Here is a 26,028-nt window from a genome sequence, read left to right as displayed (position 1 = left end):
TTTTGCAAAGAAGATGGACAGAATGGCTAAACGAGAGTGAATCTTCCACATAAACCTTCCAGCTGATCGGGATCGAGACGGCACTTAAAACTCACAAATTGGATGGATATGCGAACGAAATTTCGGCAGCGAAGATAAATTCTCTCTTTTTATAAAAGTAGAGCTCGAATGGATATATACAAAATATTCTTCTTGACTTTGATGAGCGCTCCATGTATCAAATATAAGGTCTGATCGAATGTACATTTATTTATTTTTAAATATTTTTTAAACCAGAGCAAAAACTAAAAGGGGAGAGAAAAACGGACAGTCTGCGATTTGGCACCGAATGAGCTTGCCCGCAGTCTAATAAGAAACAAAGGGGACGAGGCAGGACCAGATGTGTGCTGATGGATGCAGATTGTCTATCCACAGAGAGAGACGGAATGCACAATTGAAAGACCCAAAAACAGTTTGCTTCCACACAAATAAATATCACAAAGGCTTTTCGAAGCTTCGGAATGTTTCTACCTCTTTTTTTTTAATTCCCCCTCCAGAAATTTAAGAAAATACAATATTTTGATCAATAAAATAAGTATTCTCCGGAATTAAACCTTAACAGTTTACACCGATTCTAAAGTCTATCAGACTAGAACTTCGTCGAAGTCTAACTCCTCGGCCAAAGCGAGAGGAGGGAGTGATTTTTCTCTTTCGTAAGTGCTCAAACTTTCCCGAAAACATTTTAAAAAATAGGAACTTGTAAAATACTGTTATTTCAGGTAAATCGGAGACCGTTTCTCTCGCCTGTCACCGAGAAGAACCGAACGTCTCCGTGTTGCCAGACGGCCTCAGACGTGCGCGTAACCAAACACGTGCGTGGCACGATGGATAAGTTATCACGTCCCTCCCGGGGCCATCCTATTGGAGATGAGAAAGAACAAACAAAACATTAAAGTGCGCAAGGGAGCACGATACCGTGCGTGACGTAACCCAATATCGATCGAGCCAATACGATAATTCATATAATAATAATAATAAAAAAAACAAAGGAAAAAGAAATTCAGTTTCCGAACTTTGTGCTGGTAAAAGACGAGATTTGGCACTGCTAGAGACAAAAATCGGTTGACCTTGTCGCGGGGTCACTGACTAATATCTTGTTTTTTTTACGATAAGAGAGATACTGTTGGGTATTGTTCCTCGAGATCAGAAAGAATCTCGACGTGAGAGGTGGATAAAGGATCGGAATTATATCTTCCTCTATATTTTCCTAACATCGGGAGACATTGGCATGTGGCTTTTTTATAGTTAAACATCTAACCCTATACCTACTCGCGGGGTACTTCTGCCTACCGACAGAAATTCACGCATACGACAAACGACGTCAAGAGAACGTTCGAATGTGGAATAACTACAACGAGTGAAGGCAGGTTCAACTGCTCAAACTTATCTCGGATATCGAAAAGAAAAGAGGCCTCCCGACCTCTTAGTGAGAGATATTTTTGCGATTTTTTTTTTTTTTTAGTTCGTTGCACGTCGAAAGGCATTGATGAGGACCGCTTTTCAGTCTGACATTTTAGTGAAATCACAGATCGATGCTTCTACCTCTATCCCGTACGTAACTAGAGCTAACGGTTTCTGGTACACGGTATTTCGGAAAGATGTCCTTTCGAGACGATGATCGGAGAGGATGACGATGCGGATGGTAGAAGCACGGCTAGGTGAAAAGGGAGTCCCGATGTTTCATACCAGAACTGCAAGAGTGGTGACAGTGATTGTGGAGGGATTGTCTGGTTATGTTGGCCATGGTACATCCCATCGTGAATTCCACTAGCCTGAAAACAAGCACTCTTTATAAGAAATATAATATTTCGAAATTTCGCCACTACTAATTACTTTAATAAACTCTACCGGATATAGCAGCCACGCAACACCATAGTGATTCTACTCAGTGTTGCGTGGCTACTTTATCCGAATACGTGATGATTTTGGATATTGCAAATCTAGTATTTTTGTGTTTTAAACACGTTAACGTATACGGATTTGAAGTAGATAATTCGAATGTGAGTGATAGAGTGAGACCCCTCGAGTTGGACACCGATCCGAACATTGTAGACATTTTTGTAGAACCTCCGGTGCCCTACATTTTATTGATTTGAATAAACGTTTTAACGTGTTCAAAACTATCGTGCGAGGATGATTTGATATTAAATTCACCGTCATAAAATTTTATTTTACCTGCAGATTGTTTGAAAACAGAACCAGGGAATTACTTGGGCTTTTTTCTGGCGACAGAATAGCCCGTGAGGTCCGAATACACCGTAAATTTGTAGCAAACAAAGTATGAATCCCAACAAAGCCGTTAACACCATTTTCCTCAGAAGTTTCTCCACTCTGCTACGTCTGCTCGGTTTCAGTTTATGGGCATCGAATCTGAAATCGTCACCGATGGCTTGTCCGTTCAACCTGTAAAGAAGAATAATACGTCTTCAGAGGAAACGAAACACAAAGGGTTAAAAAAAAAAGGCGAACGTTTTACCGTATGGATTGCTGAAGTAATTTGTTAGCCTTAACCGCCGTCGCCGTCTGATCCATAGTGGTTTCTTCGATCTGAGACGATACGACGTCGCAACGACCCGCATCTCGCATCGACTGAAACATAACAAAGCTGCATGAAAACCGTTTGTCGAGCAACGAAACAAAATGCAGAAAATGCGAACCATCAAGGGTTGGAACTGTAGCGCATCTTCTATCTGGTGCGAGGATGTAGAAGCGGTGTTAATGTGCACCACGTCACCACTCGGAGTCTTCTTCCTGTGCCAATTACTGGGGTGCCTTACGTGATCGTGTGGCGATTTGACCAAGTTCTTTTGATATTGGTGTAGGGAAGGGCTGTTGGGCGAAGTGACGTGTCCGGGGGCTAAACACGTTCAAGTCGTCAATTCTTACAGAAACGTTGGTGCAACGACAGAAGACAGAACGGGTACTACTTACTATTTTCTGTCAGGTTATGCTGAGACGCGTCGCTCACATAGCTAAAAGTCTGGTCGTTTTCGTCAGTTATTCGGATTTTGGGCGCAAATGACGAATTTGCCGCTTTGGTTCTTCCGTTTGACGATGTCTTGGATCTCCTGGTGAACATTCCCAGTGGTAGAACGCCTTTGTTTTCGTAACTGGAAGAATCGACTTTTGACAAAAACACCAGAGGAAGTTTGGCGATAGAACGCAGCAGTCGGAGACAACCACACAGGAACGTCAGGCACAAAAATATTCCCCAAATGGAGAACATTACTTGAGTTAGAAGCCAAACGATCTAAAATACGTCGAAAATACCGTTAACGGCTAAAGTAAAAATCCGTGTACGTAAAGAGTTTATTATTAAATGTCTAGACACTTCTTTACATTCGTCACAACGGAGAGAAATGAGTTTTAAACAAATTAAACGTCCAGACAATCGGACGAATGAATCATATTAAATACTAAATTGGAAAAATAAAATGAAATCTATTTAATCCTTTTTTTATATCTATTCTATTAATTTATTTAATAAACTTTACATTTAATTTATTGCAATACTTTGCTGATTAATGAAACCATTTTTTGACGTGGTAACCCAAAATATTCCGGTGCTTATTTGCATATTTTATCACGTTAACAACGATTTTGTAAAGATAAGAAAAAAAGCCACGTGTTCTAAACTATGTACAATACGTGGAGCAAGAAAACAAAACATGGTTAACTGAATTTGGACCTCCCTATATTACTTAGTTTTCTACATAGCGGATCACACCGGCTACTATAATACCCATATATAACACTATAAGTACTGTAAAGCGAACACTATGCAGTGTCGAAGAAACAAAGCCCCGCGTATCGCGTATAGTCAGTGCGACATAAGCTGTCCGAGGGGCTTTAGTAGGGCTATTACAGCGGCCGACTTTACCGGATCCTTCCGAAAAGGGGTGTGGCCCTCGGATCGAAAAAAGGTCCCTCACCTCTGGCCTAAGCTATAACTATGTCAGATTAAATGTTAATTATCCAAGCCAACGCGAAATTAGCCTAGTAGTAAGAACTCGTTTAAATTTATCAAATTAGAAACTTAAATACATTATATAGGGACTTCCAGTAATTAATAATTATTAACGTACTTTACACCTAAAAAGGCCGGACGATTTGTTTTTTTGTCTCGAATTTACGATCGTGTCTATACTTGCCGTAAAGACCGGCGCAAAGACTAATATAAATTCAAATATGGGGTCAAAAATGAGGGCCAAAGACGCGTTGTTTGCTTCGGGACCACAGATGCGAAGGGCCTCGAATGAATTTCAGTCGACTGCTGCCCGTATTTATGCCTCCCGGCAACGTAACGCACGTACAGAGTCAAGGTCAAATAACCGTCGTTAAGTTGAATTTTTCGAATACGAAAGGGCCTACAAATTTTTTAGCCCGGGACCCCCGTATTCGTAACGAAGATAATCTATCGATATAGATAAAAATAGAAAATATTTCTTCGCATACTCGTTTGCCTAATTGATTCTTAAGGTTATTCGAAGCTATTTTAATTACATTGAAAAGAAAAAAAATGGCGACGGTTTCGTTCTTTTCTTTTTTACTTTAAATTGTATAAATTCAAAATAGATTTTAAATCGAACTTTTCGGGTATACCGGTACGCGCGTACCGGCTTAAAGATTTCGGCCGCTTTGCAAAGTACGTTTGCCCATTGTCACTTCTGCGCCGTGTTTGCCTATTTGATCAATTCCTCTCTATTATATAAGTACGATTCTCATTTCACGTACGCTTTTTTGTTACACAACGTAAAATTATTATATTTTCCTCTATTAAAACGTAAAGGAAAACTTACGTCTCTCGCTACTTTCGGTATAAAATTAATAGTATTAATAATGAAAGAAATTGGTTCCCGTTTAAAAATTTAATAACTAGAGAATTAAATAAATATTGATCTGCACGTATTCCAATTACTACCTTTATGATATTAATAATTCAAAAATGTGCTTAGTGGAATTACATTACAATTTTTCATTTATTTTTTACTTTTTTAATTTTTAAATTTCATCTCGCGAATATAAATATATAAACGTTTATTTATGTGGAAAATATATAATATCGTTTAGTTTTATAAAGATAAAAATTCTACAGTTTATTAATTAGGCCTTAATTAAACAAATACATTAGGTTTTCTGTATTCGAAATGGTGTCAGAAGTGGGGTCGGGTTTTGAAGGAGGAGCAATGGAATTAAATAGACACCGTTTGTTTGAGTGTTATAAAACAGGGAACAAGTAAGACAGACTTTATGATACTGGGAGCGTTCGTTTTCTGCTCCCTTTAGCTACGTTACCGAGCATTACCGGCACAGAAAACAAAGGACTCGCCCTTTTACGGACATCGAAGGCATACAAATATACGATTTCCGATACTAGTGCATCGTATAACATCGAGTGACGTGCGATAAGGATTCTATATTATAAACACCAAAACACGGAACTTTATCGCGAGCTAAAAGCTAGAAATAATACATTATTTTATCGAGCATTAAACAATACGAAGTTAGAAATAACATCGAAATAGGCACCGAGTTTCTCGTAAGTGATACAATCGAGTAACTTTTCTGCATCCAGAAAACGTATAAAATCTCTAATTCGGCAGGAAAATATTGTAATTAAATTCTTTTAAACTGGAAGAAACATTTAAAAATAAACACAGGAAGTTTGTGTTTTTTCCTCTGTTTGTTTGTTTTTTTAAACGTAAGCTACATCCTTAAAATCATTAGTAAATCAGAAATATTAACATCCTTTCAGTTAGTTTTACTTATAGTATCTAATAATAGAAAAATACGAGTAGTTTAGTCGTTTTTCTTTACTAGAAATAACAAATAATTAATTATTTACAAGTTTAGTTTAAAAAGTAAGATTAGAATTAATGCAAATTTAGTTTACATTCACATAAATTTGCTGTAAGACTATAAATAGCCAATACAAATTAAATATAACTGTACTGTACTGTACATAAGTTAGCGATAGAAGTAAGCTAAATTAGATCGAATTATCCTTCTTAAATAATCTAAATACTTGCAAATTGGTCTCACTTTTTGTATTCCTTATCGTCTTCCTTGATTTATCATCATATTATACCGTCTAAACTAATACAGCCGTATTAGTTTAGCGCGTATACAAGGACGCGTATGTGTTTAGAATTGAATATATACATCCAAATTAATAATATAATCATATTCTAAGTTGTAAACAGGGTTCTAAAATTTAATTATTACACAGAACTAATTATGTTTCTCTTGCTAGAAATTTGTAAAATATTTAAGAAACGATTCTGTTAGTAGAAAGCGGGACAATAACGAGGGAAGCTCGCTCGGATCTCGTGCTTCAAAAAATATTACTCAATCTATTGTGTTTCCTGTATATTATGAAAATAACATATTTATTTATTTTTATTCTGTCTTATTTTAATGCCTTTTTAATGTAATGTGGACCCAAGTAACCGCAAATATATCATTTACGACCATAGAAATAGAATTTAGTATTTCAGTAATTTAATATATCACTCTATTTACCATTTATTTACTCATACACACGATACACAAACCATACAGTATATATAGAATTACACAGTTCGATTATAAAATAAGAGGGGTTAGTCTTTGCCACGGTAGTGTAGGCCTCTATTCTGTTTTATATACACGTGATCAAATACAAGAATTGGTGGTCCGAAAGACTAAACCCGGTAGAGACTAAACCTAACATTTGTTTAAAGTTACGAATATTAAAAATAAACAATTGCTGTTGGTTTCTACAAAATAATAATAATTACTGTGTATAGATTATAGTTGACCTTTTCGGCTTTAATCTGTTTCGTAATATACTGTAGAAGTGTGTAGGGCCTTTTTTTTTTTTTTTAAACTCTTTCCGCCCTGTGGGCACTAAGAGGGCCTCTTTTAGTAGGCCCATTATGGGTTCGGCCAGGCCCACAATGGGGCGACCGGGTGGTGAGGGACGGGGCCCGACATATCCGAACGGACCACCCCCCGAAAAATTCCTGGGGATAATTCGACCCGTTCGGATTCGATCCCGGGTCCCCCAGAGCGGTAGGCTGCCACCTTTACCGCTCGCCATCCGGCCGTAGTGTGTAGGGCCTACGTATACACAGAAAATTTTTTGTAATTTTCTTATTATTTTCCCTAAAGAGAGATTCGATAAACCATCGATTTTTTTCCTTTCCTTTTATAAGCGTTAAATCTCCATTATGCGGAATTAATTAAAGGTGCAAAAAATATATCTAACGATTTATGGCTTATTCGAGTAATCACCAGGCCTTATGATTTTTATATTCGTAAGATAAGGAAAATATTATTACATCATTACGTCTTACAGACGTTAAAAAATCCATTGATTTGAATTATATAGAATTTTCTGTCCCGTAAAATAACTTTTATAATATTGTAAATTGTGGGAAAAGCACCTCACCCTAATATGAGGTATAAAATTTATAGTTTGTGTGTGCAGTTCTATACGTTCCTATATATAAAAATTATAATTCTCATAAATTCTTGTAATTCCTATATTTTTCCTATATTCTTAAATGTCTATAGAAAAATTAATTTCTACATTTTCTATATTCTCTCCCTATATCCTTCCTATTCTTTCTATATTCTCTTCATCTATTCTTTCTATGTTTTCTATATTCTTCCTACGTTTTATATATTACCTTCCTACCTATTCTTTCTATATTCTTCTTCCTATACCCTTCCTATTCTTCCTATCTATATTGATTAAATAATAATCAATGAAAAAGAGCTTGTAATTACAGATAAATTTCTATCATTATTTTTCGAAAAGGGCAAAAATAAGACAGAACGATAATTGTGTAGGTCATACAGTGTTTTTTCTAATTAAAGAAGATTATTCGAACAACTTAAATTTACTCCAGACTTAAAAAATATTGACAAATGCCATCGACTACACCTTTCAAACATAGCCGTTCGCGTATAAAAGGTCAATTTACAAGTCCTTTGACAGGGGGAGAAAACGTGACTAGAATAACACACAATACCTCTGTAATGGTTACCGTCGCGAGCGGAACGTATTTCACTGTTTACCGGCTGCCTTATTGCTTTAACTGCTTTAACACAACGAATTAATGGGCACGAATATTATTGATAATTAATCTGGAAGCATTTTGTTACTGGCTTTTCCACACAAACCAGCTATCGAACCAATCGATACTCCACTTGCCGAATTCAGATACATAATTACAAAATATCGATTACCGAACGTCTTACGTAAATAAGACTTAAGTGGAAAAATATTGGAATTTAGAAAAGAAAGAAAACGATTTTTAGTGTTCCGAGAAGTTTGTTGACGTTTCCCTCCATTTTTCTTAATCCCCCCTTCCATAATATTGACTTTTGAATTACTTTAAGTTAGAAAGGAGTGCGGTAAAACCTTTCTAACTCGGACACTGTGGTTGTTCTATGTAAAGGCAGTGGCGCGTTATAGCTTCGTGGGCCCTGGCGAGTTTGAATTAGGTGCCCCACGTACAGTGTTGACTTCAGACGTTTATAACACGAGAAACTGTATTCGGATGCTTACATTTTATAGAAATTATTTAAATATTCTAATCTCTACCGCTTAATAAATGGGTACATTAAGCAGGAAAAGGACAATAAAATAACTATAATAGACATAAAAGTAAATGGACACGTTTCTTCATTTGATAAAGGTTTCTGCTTGATGGAAATTATATGTTATATGCTAATAGGAAACGTCGCATCTTGTTAATCCCCTCTTTTCAAATTTACGACGACATTTTTCCGTTGCTAAAAACGTATGTATATATTAAACACTTACGCAGACACACACACCTACAAGGGACGGATTAAAAGCCAGTTAATCGTTTTGTGTTCTGCACACAGTTGATTAAATATTTGATTAATATTTTATACCGTAAGTTTCGGGCAAACCCCCTCCCCAGACAGGTAATAAACCTCCGAAAATCCGAAGGTAAGCTAACACTTCTTCATTGTTCTTTCTTCGACTAAAAGTCGTATCGATTCTGTAATTTATTACTATGATATTCGGCACGTCGCGTATAAAATTCTATAAAGAGTGACGATCAGATTAAGTTTTCCTTTCTTTCTAGATACGATAATACGGAAAAGAACGTATACGTCAGTTTATTATACATTACGCGGAATTAAAACGGGCGCGAAAACGAGAAATGTATTAAGTTTTTCCGCCGGAATCGATAGAACGGATTATTGAAAAGGTAGTAAAAAGGAAGGGGAAGGAGAAAAAAAAATGGCCACTCACCCTGAGAGTATTCTGTAGTGTCCAGAGGATGTCGGAGGCGATGGTCAAACAGAAATGAGAAGTTATCACCAAGGAAACGCACGTTTCACTATTCAGTTTGGACGGCGCTACTTTGACCTGGGTCATTTGTAAGAAAGCCAACTGAAGCAAAGAAAAGGCAGAAAGCAAACAGGGAAATGCCAAGTCCCAAAGGATGTGGCTCATCACTCCCGGCATACTCTGTAAAACACAAAAGAACTATAAGTAGGAAATTTCGTTGCATTTGTTCTCTTCCTCTTTCCTTTATCGAATGGAAACACTACAAAATTCGATCACATTCTCAATTTACAAACGAAGCTGGTTCATTTTCTATTCGGCTTATCTTAATAAAAAAGAAGAAGATAGTCAAACTTTTCACTACTTTACAGCGAACGTGGATAAGAATGAGTAGATTGGACCATCCTCGATAACGGAAAGTGACCATTAAATTTCGATTTAGTGATAGTAACCGGCGTATCGTTGTGTGCCCTTTGTTATTCTCTACGTTAATAGTATTTTGTCGAGAAATTACACTTATATTCGCGATCCTGCGCCCATATTATGCTGTAGTTATTAACAACCGGTGCAACCTGCATAGTTCTTTACCTTCACCCCCCCCCCCATTCTTAATTCCAATTGTGATATAATTGTCTGGAATTTATTGCCGACAATTGTGCGAAAGTCACTCTTTTTTTCACCCCTCGTGTGGATATCTTAATGATGCTAAAAATGTTTAATTACTCCGATTGCCACTAAGTAGTGTAATTCATGTAATTAGTCTTCTCTAATCTGAGACCAAGATTTTGTTAAAGCGAGATGGCTCTTGGCCAAGTGGAAACTTCGCCTTCCCCCGTACAATTCAGAAATTATATTATTGTCTCACGTTAATCCCGTTAAATCTAGGTGAGATAACAATGGTGAAATAAAAGAATCTGTGTTACAACCCGTACCCAGTAAACTACTAACGGAAGCGGGAATTACAGGAAAGTTCTCCATTCTTTATAATTATTACACGGGATCTAACTTAACGGTTTTCACATAAAACGTTTGAGGGTGTCGAATACGAGGAAATTATTTCCCTTCCGCGGTGACGTTACAGAGAATTCCTCTCACCAGGCAAATGGCAAAAGAAAACCCATTTAAACTACGTGACAATAAAGGAAAAAAGGGAGAAAAATACTCCATCGTGGTAATGCCTAAAACATAAATAAACGGCTTGGCTCTCTGATATTTTCCGTGTTGTCAGAAATTAGAAACCCTTTGGGGGCAGATTAAAGTAAAAAATTCAATATTAAAAAAAGAGTATTGTAAACGAGGAATAATTGCACGAAATTCGGGACGACGGAGAGTTCCTAAAATGGGATTACGAATGATACTTACCTCTTTCGAACCGTAGGGATCGATAAATAGTCCCAGTGCTCGCGATCCACCTAGAAGACAGAGGAAGACGTTGAGTGAAGATAGGTGAGGGCGGGCCGATAATTGGGCTCTAAGGCCCAAAATAGTAAAGAAAGCGGCACAGGCTAGAACTAGAAAGAGAACGGCGGTGCCGTAGGTGTGCAGATGCCACGTCCACCTTAACTGGGACCATAATTCTGCCCAGTCGGGAGAAATCTGTATCCTTTCTTTCCACCAATCACCCGACGAAACCGGGACGGCCACTGGGGCGGCACTGCCGTTAATCACCGCCCAAGGGGTGCTGAAGTTGAGGGATATTTCTCCTTCTAACAAAGGAACGCTTCCGTTGGCAGAATTCCACGTCATGTCTGCAGAAGTGGTAGCGATATCCCATCAGGACTGGCGGTGCGATAGAAGTCTGTATCTTATTCTGGAGGAGATTTGCTGCTGCTGCTGCTGCTGCTGTGTCTTCTCACACCTGTAAATGCACAAATTATCTATCATTATCGGGATTCGATCGAGGGGATATGCACTTTAAAGCAGGAAAATTCGAATTTTTGGCACGCGAAAATACGACGTTCCTAGCCAAGACAAATGCATCCCGCTTGACATTGATTCGATGACTCATTACAACGTCATTGCTCTCTAAATATTCATCCGAATCTTTCTTTTTTTCTTAAAAGAAGAAGAAGAATGAGGTCGTCTCACCCTTTACGTGTCAACGATCGTTATATAACTAACACCCTTACAGTTAAAACACCCTACAAGTCCAATACCCTACCAGGTAAACTCGACTCTTCGTTGGAATCTATTGTACCCGAGGTGTCTCACCTCTCTAAATCGAACACACTTTTGTGGAACCGCTGGCCCATCCGAAATGAACTCCAGTTTGAAGAATTTAAACGAAATCTTCCTCCGTCCACGAAGAGTTCGACCATCAACGAGTCTTCTCAATTTCCAACTTTGTACAAAGTTAAAATCTCTTAATGAAACCGGCTTTAATCCAGATTTTCATTTCTCGGACACGAATTGGATCGTAAAAAAGGTGATTGGTAAGGAACATAAAATATAAGAAGGACGATTACGGTCCAACCGGCCCGAGAGGAGCGTGCTTACCAAAGAGGACATAAATTCGACTTTTAACAGGGATAAAACTGATAAACAAAGGTTTCATCCCTTTGTTTTGTTTGCCTTTTACACCGCCAGCAAAGTCGGTAGTCCAGAAATGTCTTCTTTTAAAGCTAAATAAAAGTAATTAATGGACGAAAGAACCATAAACCATCCACTACACGGAAGATTTTTCGTGTTTCTCCGGGAAATGATACAAACCGAGAAGTAATTAACCTGGAGTTTAAAAAGGTTGGTAGATGCAGTCGAATACCCATTCGCCCGGACGGAAACCAGTTAAGGGCGCTTTTCCCATCTCCATGGCAACCCGCACTCCGGGACGATCATCTTCGCTCATTAAACGACACTAATGGTGACAGATTAAAGCTAAAAAGAACTTAATGAATTGATAAAGACTGAATGTGTCCTCTTCGGCCGGAAATTGCTCGATAATTAAAAATCGTGGCAAACGTAGAAGGTCTGTTCCGGCGTAGAAGACAACTTTCGAGCTTGGCCGATTCCTAAAATCCTCCGCAAGAAACACCACAATCATCTAACGCGGATGATGGGAATCAATTTCCGAAAATGATCCAACGATCTGTTCATTTCACGGTAACTCGTCGATTTGTCCGCAGCTCCAACCATAATCTCCTTAATAGTAGAGAGAAGGACGTGTTTGCAGCATTAAATGGAGTCGAAATTCACACGTAAAATCACAATGGAAACAAACTAGCGGAGAGCAGGACCCATAAAAGCAGATAAATGACTACACGAAGACAGAAGGGGGTGGGATGCTGCGCTGTCGAAAGTCGTCTATCGAAAAACGAAGACTCGCCGGAAGACGGGGGCAATTCCACTCGAAAGAGGGGAAATAAATGCAAGAACAAAACACAGAAAGCGATTTGGCTTTTGCTAAACACGAGGGGATATGATCGATGGAATGCAATAAGTAAATTCTGTAGGGGGATCGATGCAGCCGCATCGAACACTCGTCTCCTTCCATTCGACGACCGTACGGGGGGGGAGAGACGGAGGAAAAGTCGAGCCGTGACGTCACCCGTACGGGGTGAGGATATTCATTTTCGGGACGGAAAGGAGCACTTTCTCTATCATCGATATAAAAAAAAAGAGAAAAACCTTTCCGCTTCTTGTCTACGCCGGGAAGGAAGAAGAGTCATCTCCCGTTTCTGGGAATGATCTCCCCTACTTGCAGGTTAATTACGGTTTTCTTGGTCGATCGAATAATAATGATCATTCTCTCCCGAAATGACTTTCACTAACGAAAAAATAATCTTGGGAATCTTTAACGCACGAGGGAGGGGGGAAACTGCTTTAGAAAATGCAGATGATCCGCGTGTTTCCATTATAAAAAGAAAGAAAAAAAAACACCAGAAAACCCAACGCTATCAGTTTCCAAAACGGAAAATAATGACTAACGTCGTTCTAACGAAACGACAGGTCTTTAGAGAGGGAGAATATTAACAATGGAGACTTCAGACCATTAATATTCGTGGAGTTAATGACAAGATTCGATTGGATACCCGAAGAAAATTAGTGGAGGATGACAGCCGAGGAGAAAAGAGTGCACACACACACACACACACACACACCTGTTATCGTAACGACAGGTAGAACTGTCACCCGAGCCAGTCTAACTAATAATCGAATAAAATAGGAAAAGGTATTTTTAGATTTAAATATGGGGAGAAAGAAAGAAAAAAAAAAGAAAGAAAGAGGCATTAATGTGGGGTGTATAACGTATGGGAAGCTTGTTGCACGTTGGCATCATTCCAGCTTGGACGATACGCATCTGTTCTACCTGTGGACGACACTTCGAAAATTGGAGCCTCCGTCCTCACCTTATACGAGTAACGTGTTTACGTTGGCGACTGGATGCGGACCGGATGTGACGTCTGCGTCCGGAAGCGCCTTGGCGGAGATCCAAAGAAGTATTTTCTTTTTCGTTGAAAATTTATGACGAAAGAGCGCCCGTTTGAACAAAATTGGAACGTTATAAGAAGCGGTTATCGAAGAGGAGGAGGAGGAAAGCGAGAGATGCGCCCTTTTTTCATCACTTAACGAGCTAATTTGCGCTCCTTTCGAGTGCGGTTGCCCTTCCGGCGTATCTTTCCGGGTTTTTCTCGTCTTCCTCTTTCCACCCATAATTCCAGATTGTCACCCCCCACTCCGGCGGATTGAACGACACAATAAACGATCCACTGTAGTTCGTGTGGTATGTTTATTTTCCAGCGTACGTCATTTTATTTTTCCAGGAGAGACCAGTCGATATCGTACTATGTTCCCTATTATTATATCGGAGAAAATACTCGATTTATTGTCGAAAAATACGGTCTCTCGACCTCTAAATAATCGAATTTTTCCATTTTATCACCCAACCGGTACCGTAATTAATTAATATCACGTTGTGTAATAAGGCCAAAAAGAAGATTATTACAGAAATTCTTGCCCTAAACGGTATGGCGTAGTTTCGTAACACAGAAACTTAATCCAAGCCTGTGTGACCCGTGTAAATAATTACGTGCGTATTGTCACGTCACGAGATCTGACAAACGACACGTAATTTTCCATGCTCTTTCACGTACGATAAATAAAGAAAACAACAGCCAAATCTCTCTAAATTATACTCTAGTGGAATACCACAAAAGAATGCGCCCAATTTACGGGGGTTCTTCCAGATGGGCACACGCGATAAATGCTAGCCAAATTTAGAGGGATGCCCAGCTCCAGAGGTCTTTTTTTACTGCGGTTACTCCACCTTTCTCGTAAGTGGAGCCACTTTTATGGTAATCGTTTTGAAAACCATCCGGAGTGCTTACAAGTAATTCGAATTATCGTTCTGTAGAAGAAGAACTCGGAATTACTCGCGTAAGTCTTCGTGTCCGGCGACAAAATCACCACGTTAAGGACACAATTAAACGATTTATACCAGCCAGAACTGGCAACAATGTTATTTATTAGCGACCCCGTGACCTACTTCGATCGGAATTGATTGGGCGCACAACAATGGCAATCGTGGCATCGCCACTGTCATACATCCGGGATTTTGACGTTTTCATTGTCACGTTCCTTTCGGTTATTAAATAAGATCCGATGGGCGTAGAAAACGCGAGATTTTATCGAGAACAAAATGGGCCAAGCCAATCTAGTTACCGCTTCCAGGCCAGACGGTTCGAGAAGGAAACTGCGTGGCCGAAAGGAAGGATTGATGCCAAAATGTAGTGTCACCGGGATAAAGAAAGGAGGAAAGAAAGAAAAAGCTGTCAAAGAAATGCGGTGGAAAAAAACACACACGAATGCCATTAATTATCTCCAATCTTTTATGAGCGAGCCAAAAAAAGACCACGGGAACCTCTTCTAACGTTATTGAGACGGATGTGATCGAAGAGGAGGTTAGAGTGTTGGATTATTTTTGTTTGTGTATCGATAAGTGAGATATTCCCGATCGATAGGACGTTGTGAAAAAAAAAGCAGATTTGTTAAATAAGTGGCGCCTGTTGTGCCACTTATTCTTTATTAAATTAAAGTTTTAAACGGTCCCCCTTTTTTCCATAAAGACTTTCGATCCAATTGGGTTCTTCTTCGGCGACAGGAACGAAGAATAAATAAATAAAGCTGCACACGACACGCCAGAGCATAGAGGATTTCTATGATCCAACCTCTGGAAGAATGGTGGCGTCCCGATTATGGTAGCGAGAAAGGATGTCAATCAGGGCCGTTTCCTACTGATTTCAAAGGATAGGAATTGCATACCACCGCCAGGAAAGCGTTCTTACATAAATGGCGCGATATTATACTGGGTAAAGAATTGAAATTCGAAGAGAAATGCCGAATTTCTTGCCTAATTCTCTACAGGTGTTGGAATAGATCCACCGTACGCGGTCTCCTTCGTTCTAGATTCAAAGTGGAGAATGTTTTATGACGTTGCCCACAAAAGGCGTAATAAATGACAGTATAGGTGACAACCGGAATCAATTATTGCCCGTTCCGTTAGTGTGCAAAGAGGAGTGACATTGCAACGTCTCCGGTACTAATGACATCCGCTCGGCTAAGTGGTTTAATATGTTTTTCATTTGGCAACTAATTACCGCATTTATGAATATGCGGATCGATGGTGGGGCAACTCATCATCACTCGCGTGCGCCGCATTTGGTGCCATCTTCTCGCCTCGTCACTCGGTAGCCACCTTGGAAAAAGGAGGAGAGGGACGATATTTTAAACGGTTCCAAACTGCACCCCACGCTGGTCGTGCCACTTTAATAAAATCCTTATTGTCTAATCCGTAAAGTGCAGAGAGGAGGAAGAGGAAAGAAAGAGAAAAAAAAAGGGTATTTTCTGTCGTGTCACATCCGTGACCGTGCAGATTTCTCCGATGGATCTGACAGGCGAACATGCAACCCTAGTAAGATGGAAAAGGGCGTTTTCCGATCAGACACGAAGATAGAGGGATACGAGAAGAGAGGAGGAAAGCGAAGGAAAGGGGGCGAAGAAGAAAGGAATGAAATTAAAAACGGCATGGGCAACACAACGGAGGAAAACAAGCGCATAAATATAGGTTTGGACTTCGCCACTCCGTCCAATCGGCTCTTGGAGTGGCCACGTCCGCGGTGGGGGGGTCTACCAAGACATTTGTGACGTCAGACGAGTTACCGAAAGCGACGTCTTTTACCATTTATGCATTTCTAATTCTTCGTCACGGGCTGCGTGGCTTCACCATTAACATCGCCAGATCGCTTCCCCTTCCTCCGGTTTATTTTTGGAAGCGGGCGAGGGGGAAAAAACAACGCTTCGGGTTCGAAATCACCACGAGGGAACGATGGACAAAACGAGAAAGACGGACGGAAATGGTTGACAGCAGCACGTGCCGGGTTAGGCGTCGAGGAGGAAGACGTTATACTCACCCGATTCGAACGGCAGCAACAGGACAGCATTGTCGCCCGATTAACCGGCGACCGGATGAACCGGATACTTGTTGATTTCGGTGGTCGGACGACGGCGGGGGAGAGAAAGGTAAAAAAACAAAACGAACAGAGGTTAAGCGTCGACTAAAAAATCCTAGTATCAAGCGTCGTCGTCGTCTCCTGCCGCTGGCACACTACGGTTGCCAGCTCGGACCGCCAGAGCGCGTTTCAAGACGGATCGATCCGCGCTTCCTCCCCAGCGAAATGGAGATCCGACGGATCGATGAGAGTAAACAGGTTCTTCGCTCGTTCTCTTCTTAAAATCGAACCGTATTATGGATTACGCGCTTTCCCCCCTCCCCCCACACGTGCGTTTTTCTGCCCGTCTTAACTACTAAACCGGTTCGAATCGATGGTTAATTCGGTTATTTACTTAAGAATTTAACCGCCCGGAACCGATAATTAAATTCGACTTTTGTCTTATTTGTCTAAACTGTTTTGTTTGTATTGCAAGAGCGCGCGCGCGCGGCTTCTACCGCTTAAAAACGTGGCCAAATTGCGCAAAAGTCGGTTAAATAATAAATAAACGTTTGCAAATTTGTTACGCAAAATAATAGAACGCTTTCGGGAATCCGTACACACAAAATACACCGAGTTTCGGGCCACCCTCATTATAACGGCCGGGAAGACTTTTAGTGTTATTATTATTGTTCGGGTGCGTTTATTTTATGGAAGAAACGCATCGATTACAATAGAACAATATACGAAACGCGAGATTTTATCGTCGAATGCGGGTAGCAATTTTAAAAAATTGCAAAAACTCCGGTGTCATTCCGGAATTAGAAGCGATTTAATCAATTTTTTACTTTTTACTTTCCTTCTCTCTCCTCTGATAATTATAGATAAGGTTTCGCCAGTCAACTTACAATGGATTCTAACGATCCCCTCCTCCTTTTCTTCCACCTATTAATTGTGTAGACCGCATTTCCGTGACGTGATCATTCTATCCTCCGGATATTTTCAATTGGAAAACGATATAGATTGGGTGGAGGTTTGACCTTCGATCTCTCTTAAGTCGAACGCCCTTTGACAATCGATCGTATAACATTTCCCACTGTCTATATAACAATACAAGAAAAAAAAAACTGGTGACAACTCGCGGTCTAGGCTGGCTGCAACGCGGTTTTATATACACAAATACGCCGTTAGGAGGGGGGAAAGCGATAATCCCGTTTTAATGGAGTATTCGTTGCTTTATCCGCTGCTAAACTCTTTTGTCCTATAGTGTGAATCATTATCGAGACAGAAATAATTCTCTGGGTGTGTTCGGCACGTTGCGCCCTTCGGGGCCCCGGGCTAATGAACTTTTCGTCCTTATTAACGCATTTAGATAATTAAATTTTAGTCGGGGATGTCTTCCGGGATCCGGGTCTGAACCCGCGACCACTCGCCAATCTTTAAAAAGTAGCGGATCGATAATCTCCGGTGTTCTTTTTTCCTGTGTGTGTGTGTGTTTGTAAACATATAGAAGAGTAGGTGAAAAAAAAGAAAGCACATTTGACACTTTATCTGTACAAGTTTATTTAAAGTAACTTCACAATCAACAATAACAGCAACATTGGGAATTGTCTGGGACTGTATAAAACTACTTTACATGCAATGATTCTACAAAGGATTAATTATGCAATCACAGAAAGCCCAAACCACTTTGCTTTATGTACATATACACCAAAAGCCATGCAGTCTTCGTCTAAAAAGCTCTAAATACAAAAATACTACATGTTTGTGCAGAAATTCCCTGTTTGGGTCACAGTATGCACGGTGACTACTCGACCTACCCTCGGAAAAAAAAGGCAGGATGATGATATAATATAATAACTAAAGGGAAGGTGCAGTCGTCAACATTTACCTGAATTATTTGGTGCTTCAGGTACATGTATGTATGTATATATATTGTTTTTTTTTTTTTGAGGTGCATACTGTTTCCTATTGTGCAAAGCAATGACTACGACCACCCTCCCGTTCAGTGGCAGTAAAAATCCTTTTGACAAACAACACTATATACTCAATACTCACATTTGTATACAGTACAACTCGCTAACTCACAGAGAATATCCTTTTTTTGTGTTTTTTTTTTGTGTTTTTTTTCAACAAGGTTCTAAGGCAAGAATGCTCAAACATCAAATCTCTGCAACGTCACTGACTCTCTTCAAGAGTTTTTTTTTTTATTTGTTTGGCCATATTACATCTTGTCATTTTCGAGTAAAACGCAATTAACACAAGATGACATTCGGTACTCCCAGTGGTGTAGAAGGTAGGCCTTTCTTCTATTTATTTATATATATATATATATATATATAAACAATCCTGAAAATGAAGTTCTTAAATTCTACCATTTCTGAAGATAACGCTGAAGTAAAACAATGTCACACTACAGCTTGGTGTTGTAACAATTTTGATAACTATGGAGTTAATATGCTGTACAGGGGGTACTTAAAACAGGGGGGGGGTTATTTTGCCTAACTACAAAATAAGCAAAATAAATGCACATATATATATATATATAAAGATATGATAAATTCCTTTGTTTTTATTGTTTGAAAGAGCAGAAATTTCCATGCATCTCCGTAGGAAATTATATACGAAAAGAGAAAACAAAATTTCGTTTTCTTTGTGCTCAAAATTTACGGTACTTTCCTGCAGTACTTTCTTACTGCAAGGGGGGTTACTTCTTTGATAATTTGGAAAGAGGGCATATATTTTTTTAATATATATATATATATATATTATATATATATTACCTGAGATATAAAGTACATATATCACACTAATTATCTTCAAAAAACCAATTCTCGCCGTATTTGACGGTGAAGAAGAAGAAGAATAAAGTTGCATATTTTTTCCCCTTTATTTTATTTTATTTTCCGACGGAAATGTCTGCTTTTCAATCACACCGAATTGATTATTTACTTATTTTTTCGTTACTAAAAACTAAACATGACTTTGACGTGTGGACAGCATAAAATATACACTTTCTTCCTTTTAAAATAACTCCACTTACAGTAAAGTAACGTTTTCTTGTATTGTGCAGCAAATGAGCGATAACAATGGTAACTTCAGTCTTCTCTAGTTCGTGGTAACAAATAAATAAAACAGAAAAAAAAAAAATATATATATATATATATAATATATAACCCAATGACGTTTAAATATCACCCTTTACCTTGGATAAAGGTTACGAAATAATATATATATTTTTTAAATATTATTATTATTATTATTAATAATAATTTTCTTCTATTTATCAGGCTCTCGTCCATTCACAGATAAAATAATGCACTAAATCTTTCTAAACAGGTCCCTTAATGTTAATTCAATGGTGGTCTTCCACCTCTGGCAGCTTCCTCTAAAGTTCTCAGCTTTAATTCACGTTCCCTTTGTTGTTGGTGTCTGAAAAACAGAAAAAAAGAAATGATAACGTTATAATTTATACTACTAATCGATACTTTTATGATAAACTAAATCGATAACGTGCCATTTACTCGAACGTTTTAAACTTTGCTCGTTTCACACCCGAGCCACTCCCACAATACAATTCTGGTGTTTACCAGACTATAAAGCACGGTTTTCAAGCTTTAGGGTGGCTCGATAGAACTGGTACACTTGTAAATATAAATCTTAATAACGAGAAGGAAATTTGTGGTATCTACAATGGCTTTTGGGCCACCCTATAGCTTGATATATAAATATGGTTAATGTTACCTATGGTTCCAAGATGGCGGCCGATTCCAGCGAGGAAACAGTGGGGACGCACGTTCTAACCTAACCTAACCTATTCTAATAATTTATTAGAATAGGTTAGAACGTGCGTTCCTATTGTTTCCTTTCTGTTTGCTGGAATCAGAGACGAGCCGCCATCTTGGAACCATAGGTAACATTAACCATAAATATATATATATATATATATATGTAAAGAATATAAAAAGTATAATTGGTGTTCTGTCTCGATCAAATTATATTTTTTAAAAAAGAGTGTAGTAGTATATTTTAAACATAAAAAAGCACTTAAGTCATAATATCTGAAGCAGAAAGAGGTGACATTTTCAAAAAATAAATAAAAATTTTCTAATATATTTTTAATCATAAAGGTATTAATACCAGAATGTTTTCTTTTTTTATTTACCTTTTCTAGAATGAAACCTCAAGAAATATTTACATAAATTTAAATATATATATTTTAATATATTAAAAACTTAAATTGTTAGATTTAACTACTGATCTGGTGTTTTATTTCTTTATATATAGAACAATTTTATGGCCTATTACTGTTTCCGAAGAACTGATTTTCAATAAAACCTAACTATTTCTTTCGTCCGCTTAATTTAAGATTTCGGATGGTTTAGAAGGGGTGTTCTGGTAGTTTATCTGTTATGGCGCAAAGATGAAAGTCTGTAGTTATTGGATTTTCTCACTGTAAAGAAGCATTGTTTATAATATATACTTATGCCGTTGTTGAATGGGGAATGCTATAGTATAACCCACTATTCTTTCAAACTCGCCCCTTGTTATTGTCTCCTATCATATAGGCATTTTTGTTTGAAAATTCATTATTATTTGTTTGTAGCGTCCGAATTTCTCCGAGCTAAGGATGCATTTTTACGATTTTTGCGGCACGCCGGCCGAGAATTGGTGATTTAGAAATTTAATATATACACAAAAGGGCTTTTAAATCATTTCAATTTACATTAGTAGACCACGACAAGTGTTCGAAACCACTGTTATAATAAGTAGAAATTTCTAATCTGTGTAACATTTTAATTCGACGGACAGACAAACATATTGCCTGGTATAGTAACTCTAATAACAGCCGAATAAGCCAGCCAATGACGCGCACCATATCGTTTAAAATGTACTATGTCGTCGGAATTATAGGTTTATTGTAGAATTATCAATAATGCAGTAATTAATAAGTCTCTTTTTGCGCAAGAAATGAAAGCAATTACAGAAAAATCTACTTTATTGAAGTTGTAAACAGTAGTGATTCCAGAAAGAAATGGCAAGAGGGATACCACATATAATACAAATAATTATATTACTTTCTTAGTTGGACCACTTGCCAATTTAAAAAGAATTATGTATAAAGTTAGATTATATAAAAGCATTTGTGAGTATATTTAACTTTTGCAATGCACATTCTGCAAAATTGGAGGGGGGCTGCCCCCGTGCCCTTACCCGAATCCGTATCTAGCCACGGAGGTAATAAATGACATTCTTTGATAACAATCTCCTGGGCACTTTCGGACCGACTAAGTCCGTCGTTTTCGGTAATACGTTCCCCGAAGACGGGCTTAGTCAATTTCAAAGTACTTAGGAAGTTGTTATGAATGGATGCGACTCCAATAAAGCAGATTTTGTGGATTTGATCAAGAATAATTTTCTAATTATAAAAGAAAAAAAAAAAAAAAAAAAAGCAGCAGCAGACTTAGTCTCACTTACAATTAAGTTAATAGCATAAAAATAATGAAAATATAACAGTTAACATACTTTAAATTTTAACAAATGGAAAGAAATGATCAATTAGAATAATAAACACTACTCATTTCATCCTTTGTTAAAAGAGATTGGTTATTTTTTTTTAATTGTATTTATTTTAGTTTTAATTTAATTCTATTGAATTATGTTTCCAGAATTTATTTTACTTTCTTACAAGATAAGTATTCTTCTACGAAAATAATATTCTATTGTACTATTTTCTTGCTACATAACAATTTTGGCAAAGTGTTTTCATTGTTTCCTTCCTGCAAGTCATACAAAATGTTTACAGAGCAATTCTTGTAGCTTTAAAAACCGAGAAGAGAATATTTCTTGCGACAAACCAAAGAAAGTCGTGGGCAAAGTAACGTAATCGATTTTAAATGAACCAAGCAACAAATCAATTTATGCAAATTATATTTATGAAAACATTTCCAATTTACATTACAGTATTTTCTAAAGAATTATCACGTCGAACAGAACGATACGTAACGGCCAGATGGCCGAGAGAGTAAAGACGTCGACCCGTAACGCATAGAGTTTCTGCGGTTCCAGTCTTATCCTAGAACTTGGGTCTGCTTTCGAGTTTTGAGACAAAGTCGAAACCTTGGAAATTTTCTTAAATTGCTTAAAGTAGTTGGCCCGTAATCAAACGCGGTCAAACTTGATGTATATTAAAAATGGGGGAGGCAATCAGACGGAGTGGAACGTCGATTTTCAACCCTCGTTCAATGGAATGTATCACTTGAACACCAAAGTTTTTACTTTATGTTATATTTTACATAAAAACTTTTTATAGTTTTAGCTATTATAAAATGGCAAAAAGCTTAATTTTGAAGATAGGGATGAGTTTTATAAAAAAATTGTAAATGCTAATAATGAGTAAAGTCTGACCTATTGCACATAAAGGGGGTCTCGTGTATCTCCCCATTCCCCTCTTAACCTTTAATCACCAAAATTTAATAGTATCAATCCCCCTAATAAACAAATCTCCCTGCAAAATTTCAGAAATTTTTGACAAAAAGCATAGGAGTTATTAAGCTTCAAAGAGGGAAACAAAATTGTGCCCCCCCACACACACACACTCACACCAATACATACAGAAACCCCCCCCAAATGTTTTTTGCATTTCTCCGCACTTCAAGGTGTCCCGAGCCCAAAAATGTAAAAATCTTGACTTCACGAGGGTAGTATCTTCTTTGTAATGAATGTGCTTTGGCTACTGACCTGTAATGTTCTCTAACTCTTGTTTCAATTGATCTGGTTGTTGATTCTATGTATAAATAATCTTCATTCAATTTAGGAGCCTTATTGTGTATATGCCTGACTTAGATAGAACGCTTAATCTGTCCTTACCTCTACTGCTAATTGGTATCAAGTTTTCTTGGAAAAAGGGGCCACCGACTCGGTTACTTGCCTTTTACAACCATAACCTATTATTTTCTTGGTTTGCATTTCTTTCTTCTTTCTCCGCTTTCTTAGAGATGCTCTAATAAGGCTGGTTTATGGTGTTTAGAATTGTTTGAAAGCATTTTCTTTAATTCTAGTTCAGAATTCCTACAAATTCTATAACTGAAGTGTGTGTTATAGCACTATTAATGCCCTGTATGCCACTAACTTCTGTGCATGTGATCTATGTATGATAATATATAAAAAAATGTTTTGACTTGGGATTGCTTGGTACCTGGTTTATCTTGTTAAAAATCGTTATGTCCAGAAAATTAACTTTCTTTAAGCTACTATGCGATAGCTTAATAGATATTACCGCTGAATTTTTATTAACTAATGGAGTCGGAATTCTTCTATTATAACGAGCATTTCTAACATTGCTGTCTTTTATCCGTTTGAAGCGCAACGCTTCGGACGAAAGAGCACGTCTCTCCGTATTAGCTTCGAAAAGATACATTTTTGCAATGATGTTTTCTAATTGTACTATCGCAACTGGAATGTTTCTCTCACCTTTGTGCACAAACTTGTGACCATGTGATAATTCAATTCTGATGTCTTCATTCACCCGTAAGCATTCCTGTATGAAAAACTTTGTTCTGAAGATATATTTATGTAAATTATCCTATGATTTAAGTACTAAGGATCCATCTTAATTTCTAAACAAATTTTTGCCATGGCTTAAGTCGCCGGTCGTACAATATGAGACATATTTTCCTCTAAAGCTTCGAGATGTCTGCTGTAGTGTGCGCGCATACCACTTCCCTTGCTTGTAATTGTATCTCTGTTCTATAAATATTCATTTTTTCTTAGCAATCTGTCTTTGCAAGCACATTCACACAATAACAAGTTTGAAACTTTTGCAATCTTTGGAATATTACTGATGTTGAGTATTCTTTTCTTAATTAGTATGCTCAGAATGCATAAAGGTATATTTGTAGGGTAAATTATACAATAATTTATTCTTTCATTTAAAAGAAAATAAATTAGTCAGTTGTATTAACTAAATATTTAAAAATGTAATTAAATTACCATCCTTATCATAATTAAATACTTGACGGTTACTCATTAACAACTACGGTAAACTATTTGTTTGGGTTTTATTATTAACAGAGGAATTTATTTCTTTCGACGATTCTGAAATTTGTTATCGTACGAACGGCGAGCGATTACGAATAACTCTAATTTAAATTTAAATATTTATTACGACGTTATCATAATAATTACTGCGGGACGTTCTATCGAATGCATTATTTAATAACTGTCATTAAAATTTAAGTTGTTAATATAAGTAAACACACAAATAACCTGCAATGCTACTAGTACAGTTTAACGTCTTAAGAACAGAATAAAAGTGTGCGCAACTGGATGATCGTGATTTAACTATTCTTAAAACAACTTTATATATCAATTAACTGACTTTTGGGTCCATCCCGTATAACATATTTTTCATACGTTACGGTTCTTTTATATAAATTACTATAATATAATTTTTATGTCTTATATAATACTACATTACTATGATTCATTAGTTGTAATTCCTAAGTATTTAAATTTTCATATAATTTAATTACGTTATAGAAGACATTTTAAATACATTAACATTAGTTATGCTGAATTTTAAAATTATTCTAGAACAAAGTTTCATTCCGAAAAAGTTTTAAAGACATTTAATTATTCAAATTCCAGAGAGAGAGAGAGAGAGAGAGAGAGTCCATAACTTTACAAAATTTGATCCGAAGCCAGCCTATTAACGAAGCCGAAAACGTTCGTCGATTTCGTGTACGAACGTCTCGAAGCCCAATAATTAATGGTAGTGGTAATGTTGTTGTACTAAAATTTAATATGGTTGTCTTCTTGAAGTGTTATATTGTCCAGTTTATTAAAAGTTTTTAAATAGTAAATGCTTATTTTTTTTTATTTGACTGTTACAGAAGTGAGTAAGAACCTGCTTACTTATAACAATTAGAGTGAAACTAAAAATTTAATCGAAGAACAAAATTTTTGATTTATTATTTTTAAATTATTTACGTCCAGACTTTTAATTGTTCGAGGTCTGTATCCGAGAGATATTTGAAAATAACTGCAATTAATTTTTTGATATTACTCGGGATGAAAGTTCAACTATTTAAGATTTTACGGACTCGATAAGTTTTTCCTTTCATTCTTAAGTAAAAGTATTGCATATTTAATCTTAGGATATTAAAAGATTCAAAAAGCTACTCTGATCGCGTCTTCTTGACTCGGTTTTTGCATTTTCTCTTTGATTTATTAATTAAAATCATGCTTTAC

General features: G+C 37.4%; 2 protein-coding genes across 10 annotated transcripts in view; both read right to left on the bottom strand.

Moving 5' to 3' along the window:
• Positions 1-16,962, bottom strand: LOC136986440 (uncharacterized). 2 transcript variants are annotated; one of them, XM_067283965.1, is made up of 8 exons: positions 16,755-16,962; positions 10,715-11,200; positions 9,317-9,535; positions 2,971-3,289; positions 2,697-2,896; positions 2,516-2,628; positions 2,215-2,442; positions 1-1,811 (listed from the first exon to the last, which is right to left on the bottom strand). In XM_067283965.1, exons 2-8 carry the CDS (start codon positions 11,096-11,098, stop codon positions 1,694-1,696), a joined length of 1,581 nt encoding a protein of 526 aa, XP_067140066.1. In that variant the 5' UTR covers positions 11,099-11,200; positions 16,755-16,962; the 3' UTR covers positions 1-1,693. The 2 variants fall into 2 exon arrangements, with proteins under 2 accessions (XP_067140066.1, XP_067140074.1); XM_067283973.1 differs by having other exon boundaries at positions 10,715-11,210; positions 16,759-16,962.
• Positions 16,963-18,314: 1,352 nt separating this feature from the next.
• LOC136986462 (arginine-glutamic acid dipeptide repeats protein-like) overlaps positions 18,315-26,028 on the bottom strand; it is a 91,644-nt gene continuing 83,930 nt past the window's right edge. For all 8 annotated transcript variants that reach the window (XM_067284001.1, XM_067284018.1, XM_067283996.1 and 5 more), the window contains one exon: positions 18,315-20,208. In XM_067284001.1, coding sequence (XP_067140102.1) covers positions 20,127-20,208 — 82 coding nt within the window. In that variant the 3' untranslated portion in view covers positions 18,315-20,126. The remainder of the gene's footprint in view (positions 20,209-26,028) is intronic.

Source organism: Centruroides vittatus, unplaced genomic scaffold (assembly GCF_030686945.1).
Source record: "Centruroides vittatus isolate TY-2023 unplaced genomic scaffold, ASM3068694v2 contig_1213, whole genome shotgun sequence".
Taxonomy (NCBI): Eukaryota; Metazoa; Arthropoda; class Arachnida; order Scorpiones; family Buthidae; genus Centruroides; species Centruroides vittatus.
The sequence above is the reverse complement of the archived record's forward strand: the minus strand, read 5'-3'. Positions and strand labels throughout refer to the sequence as shown.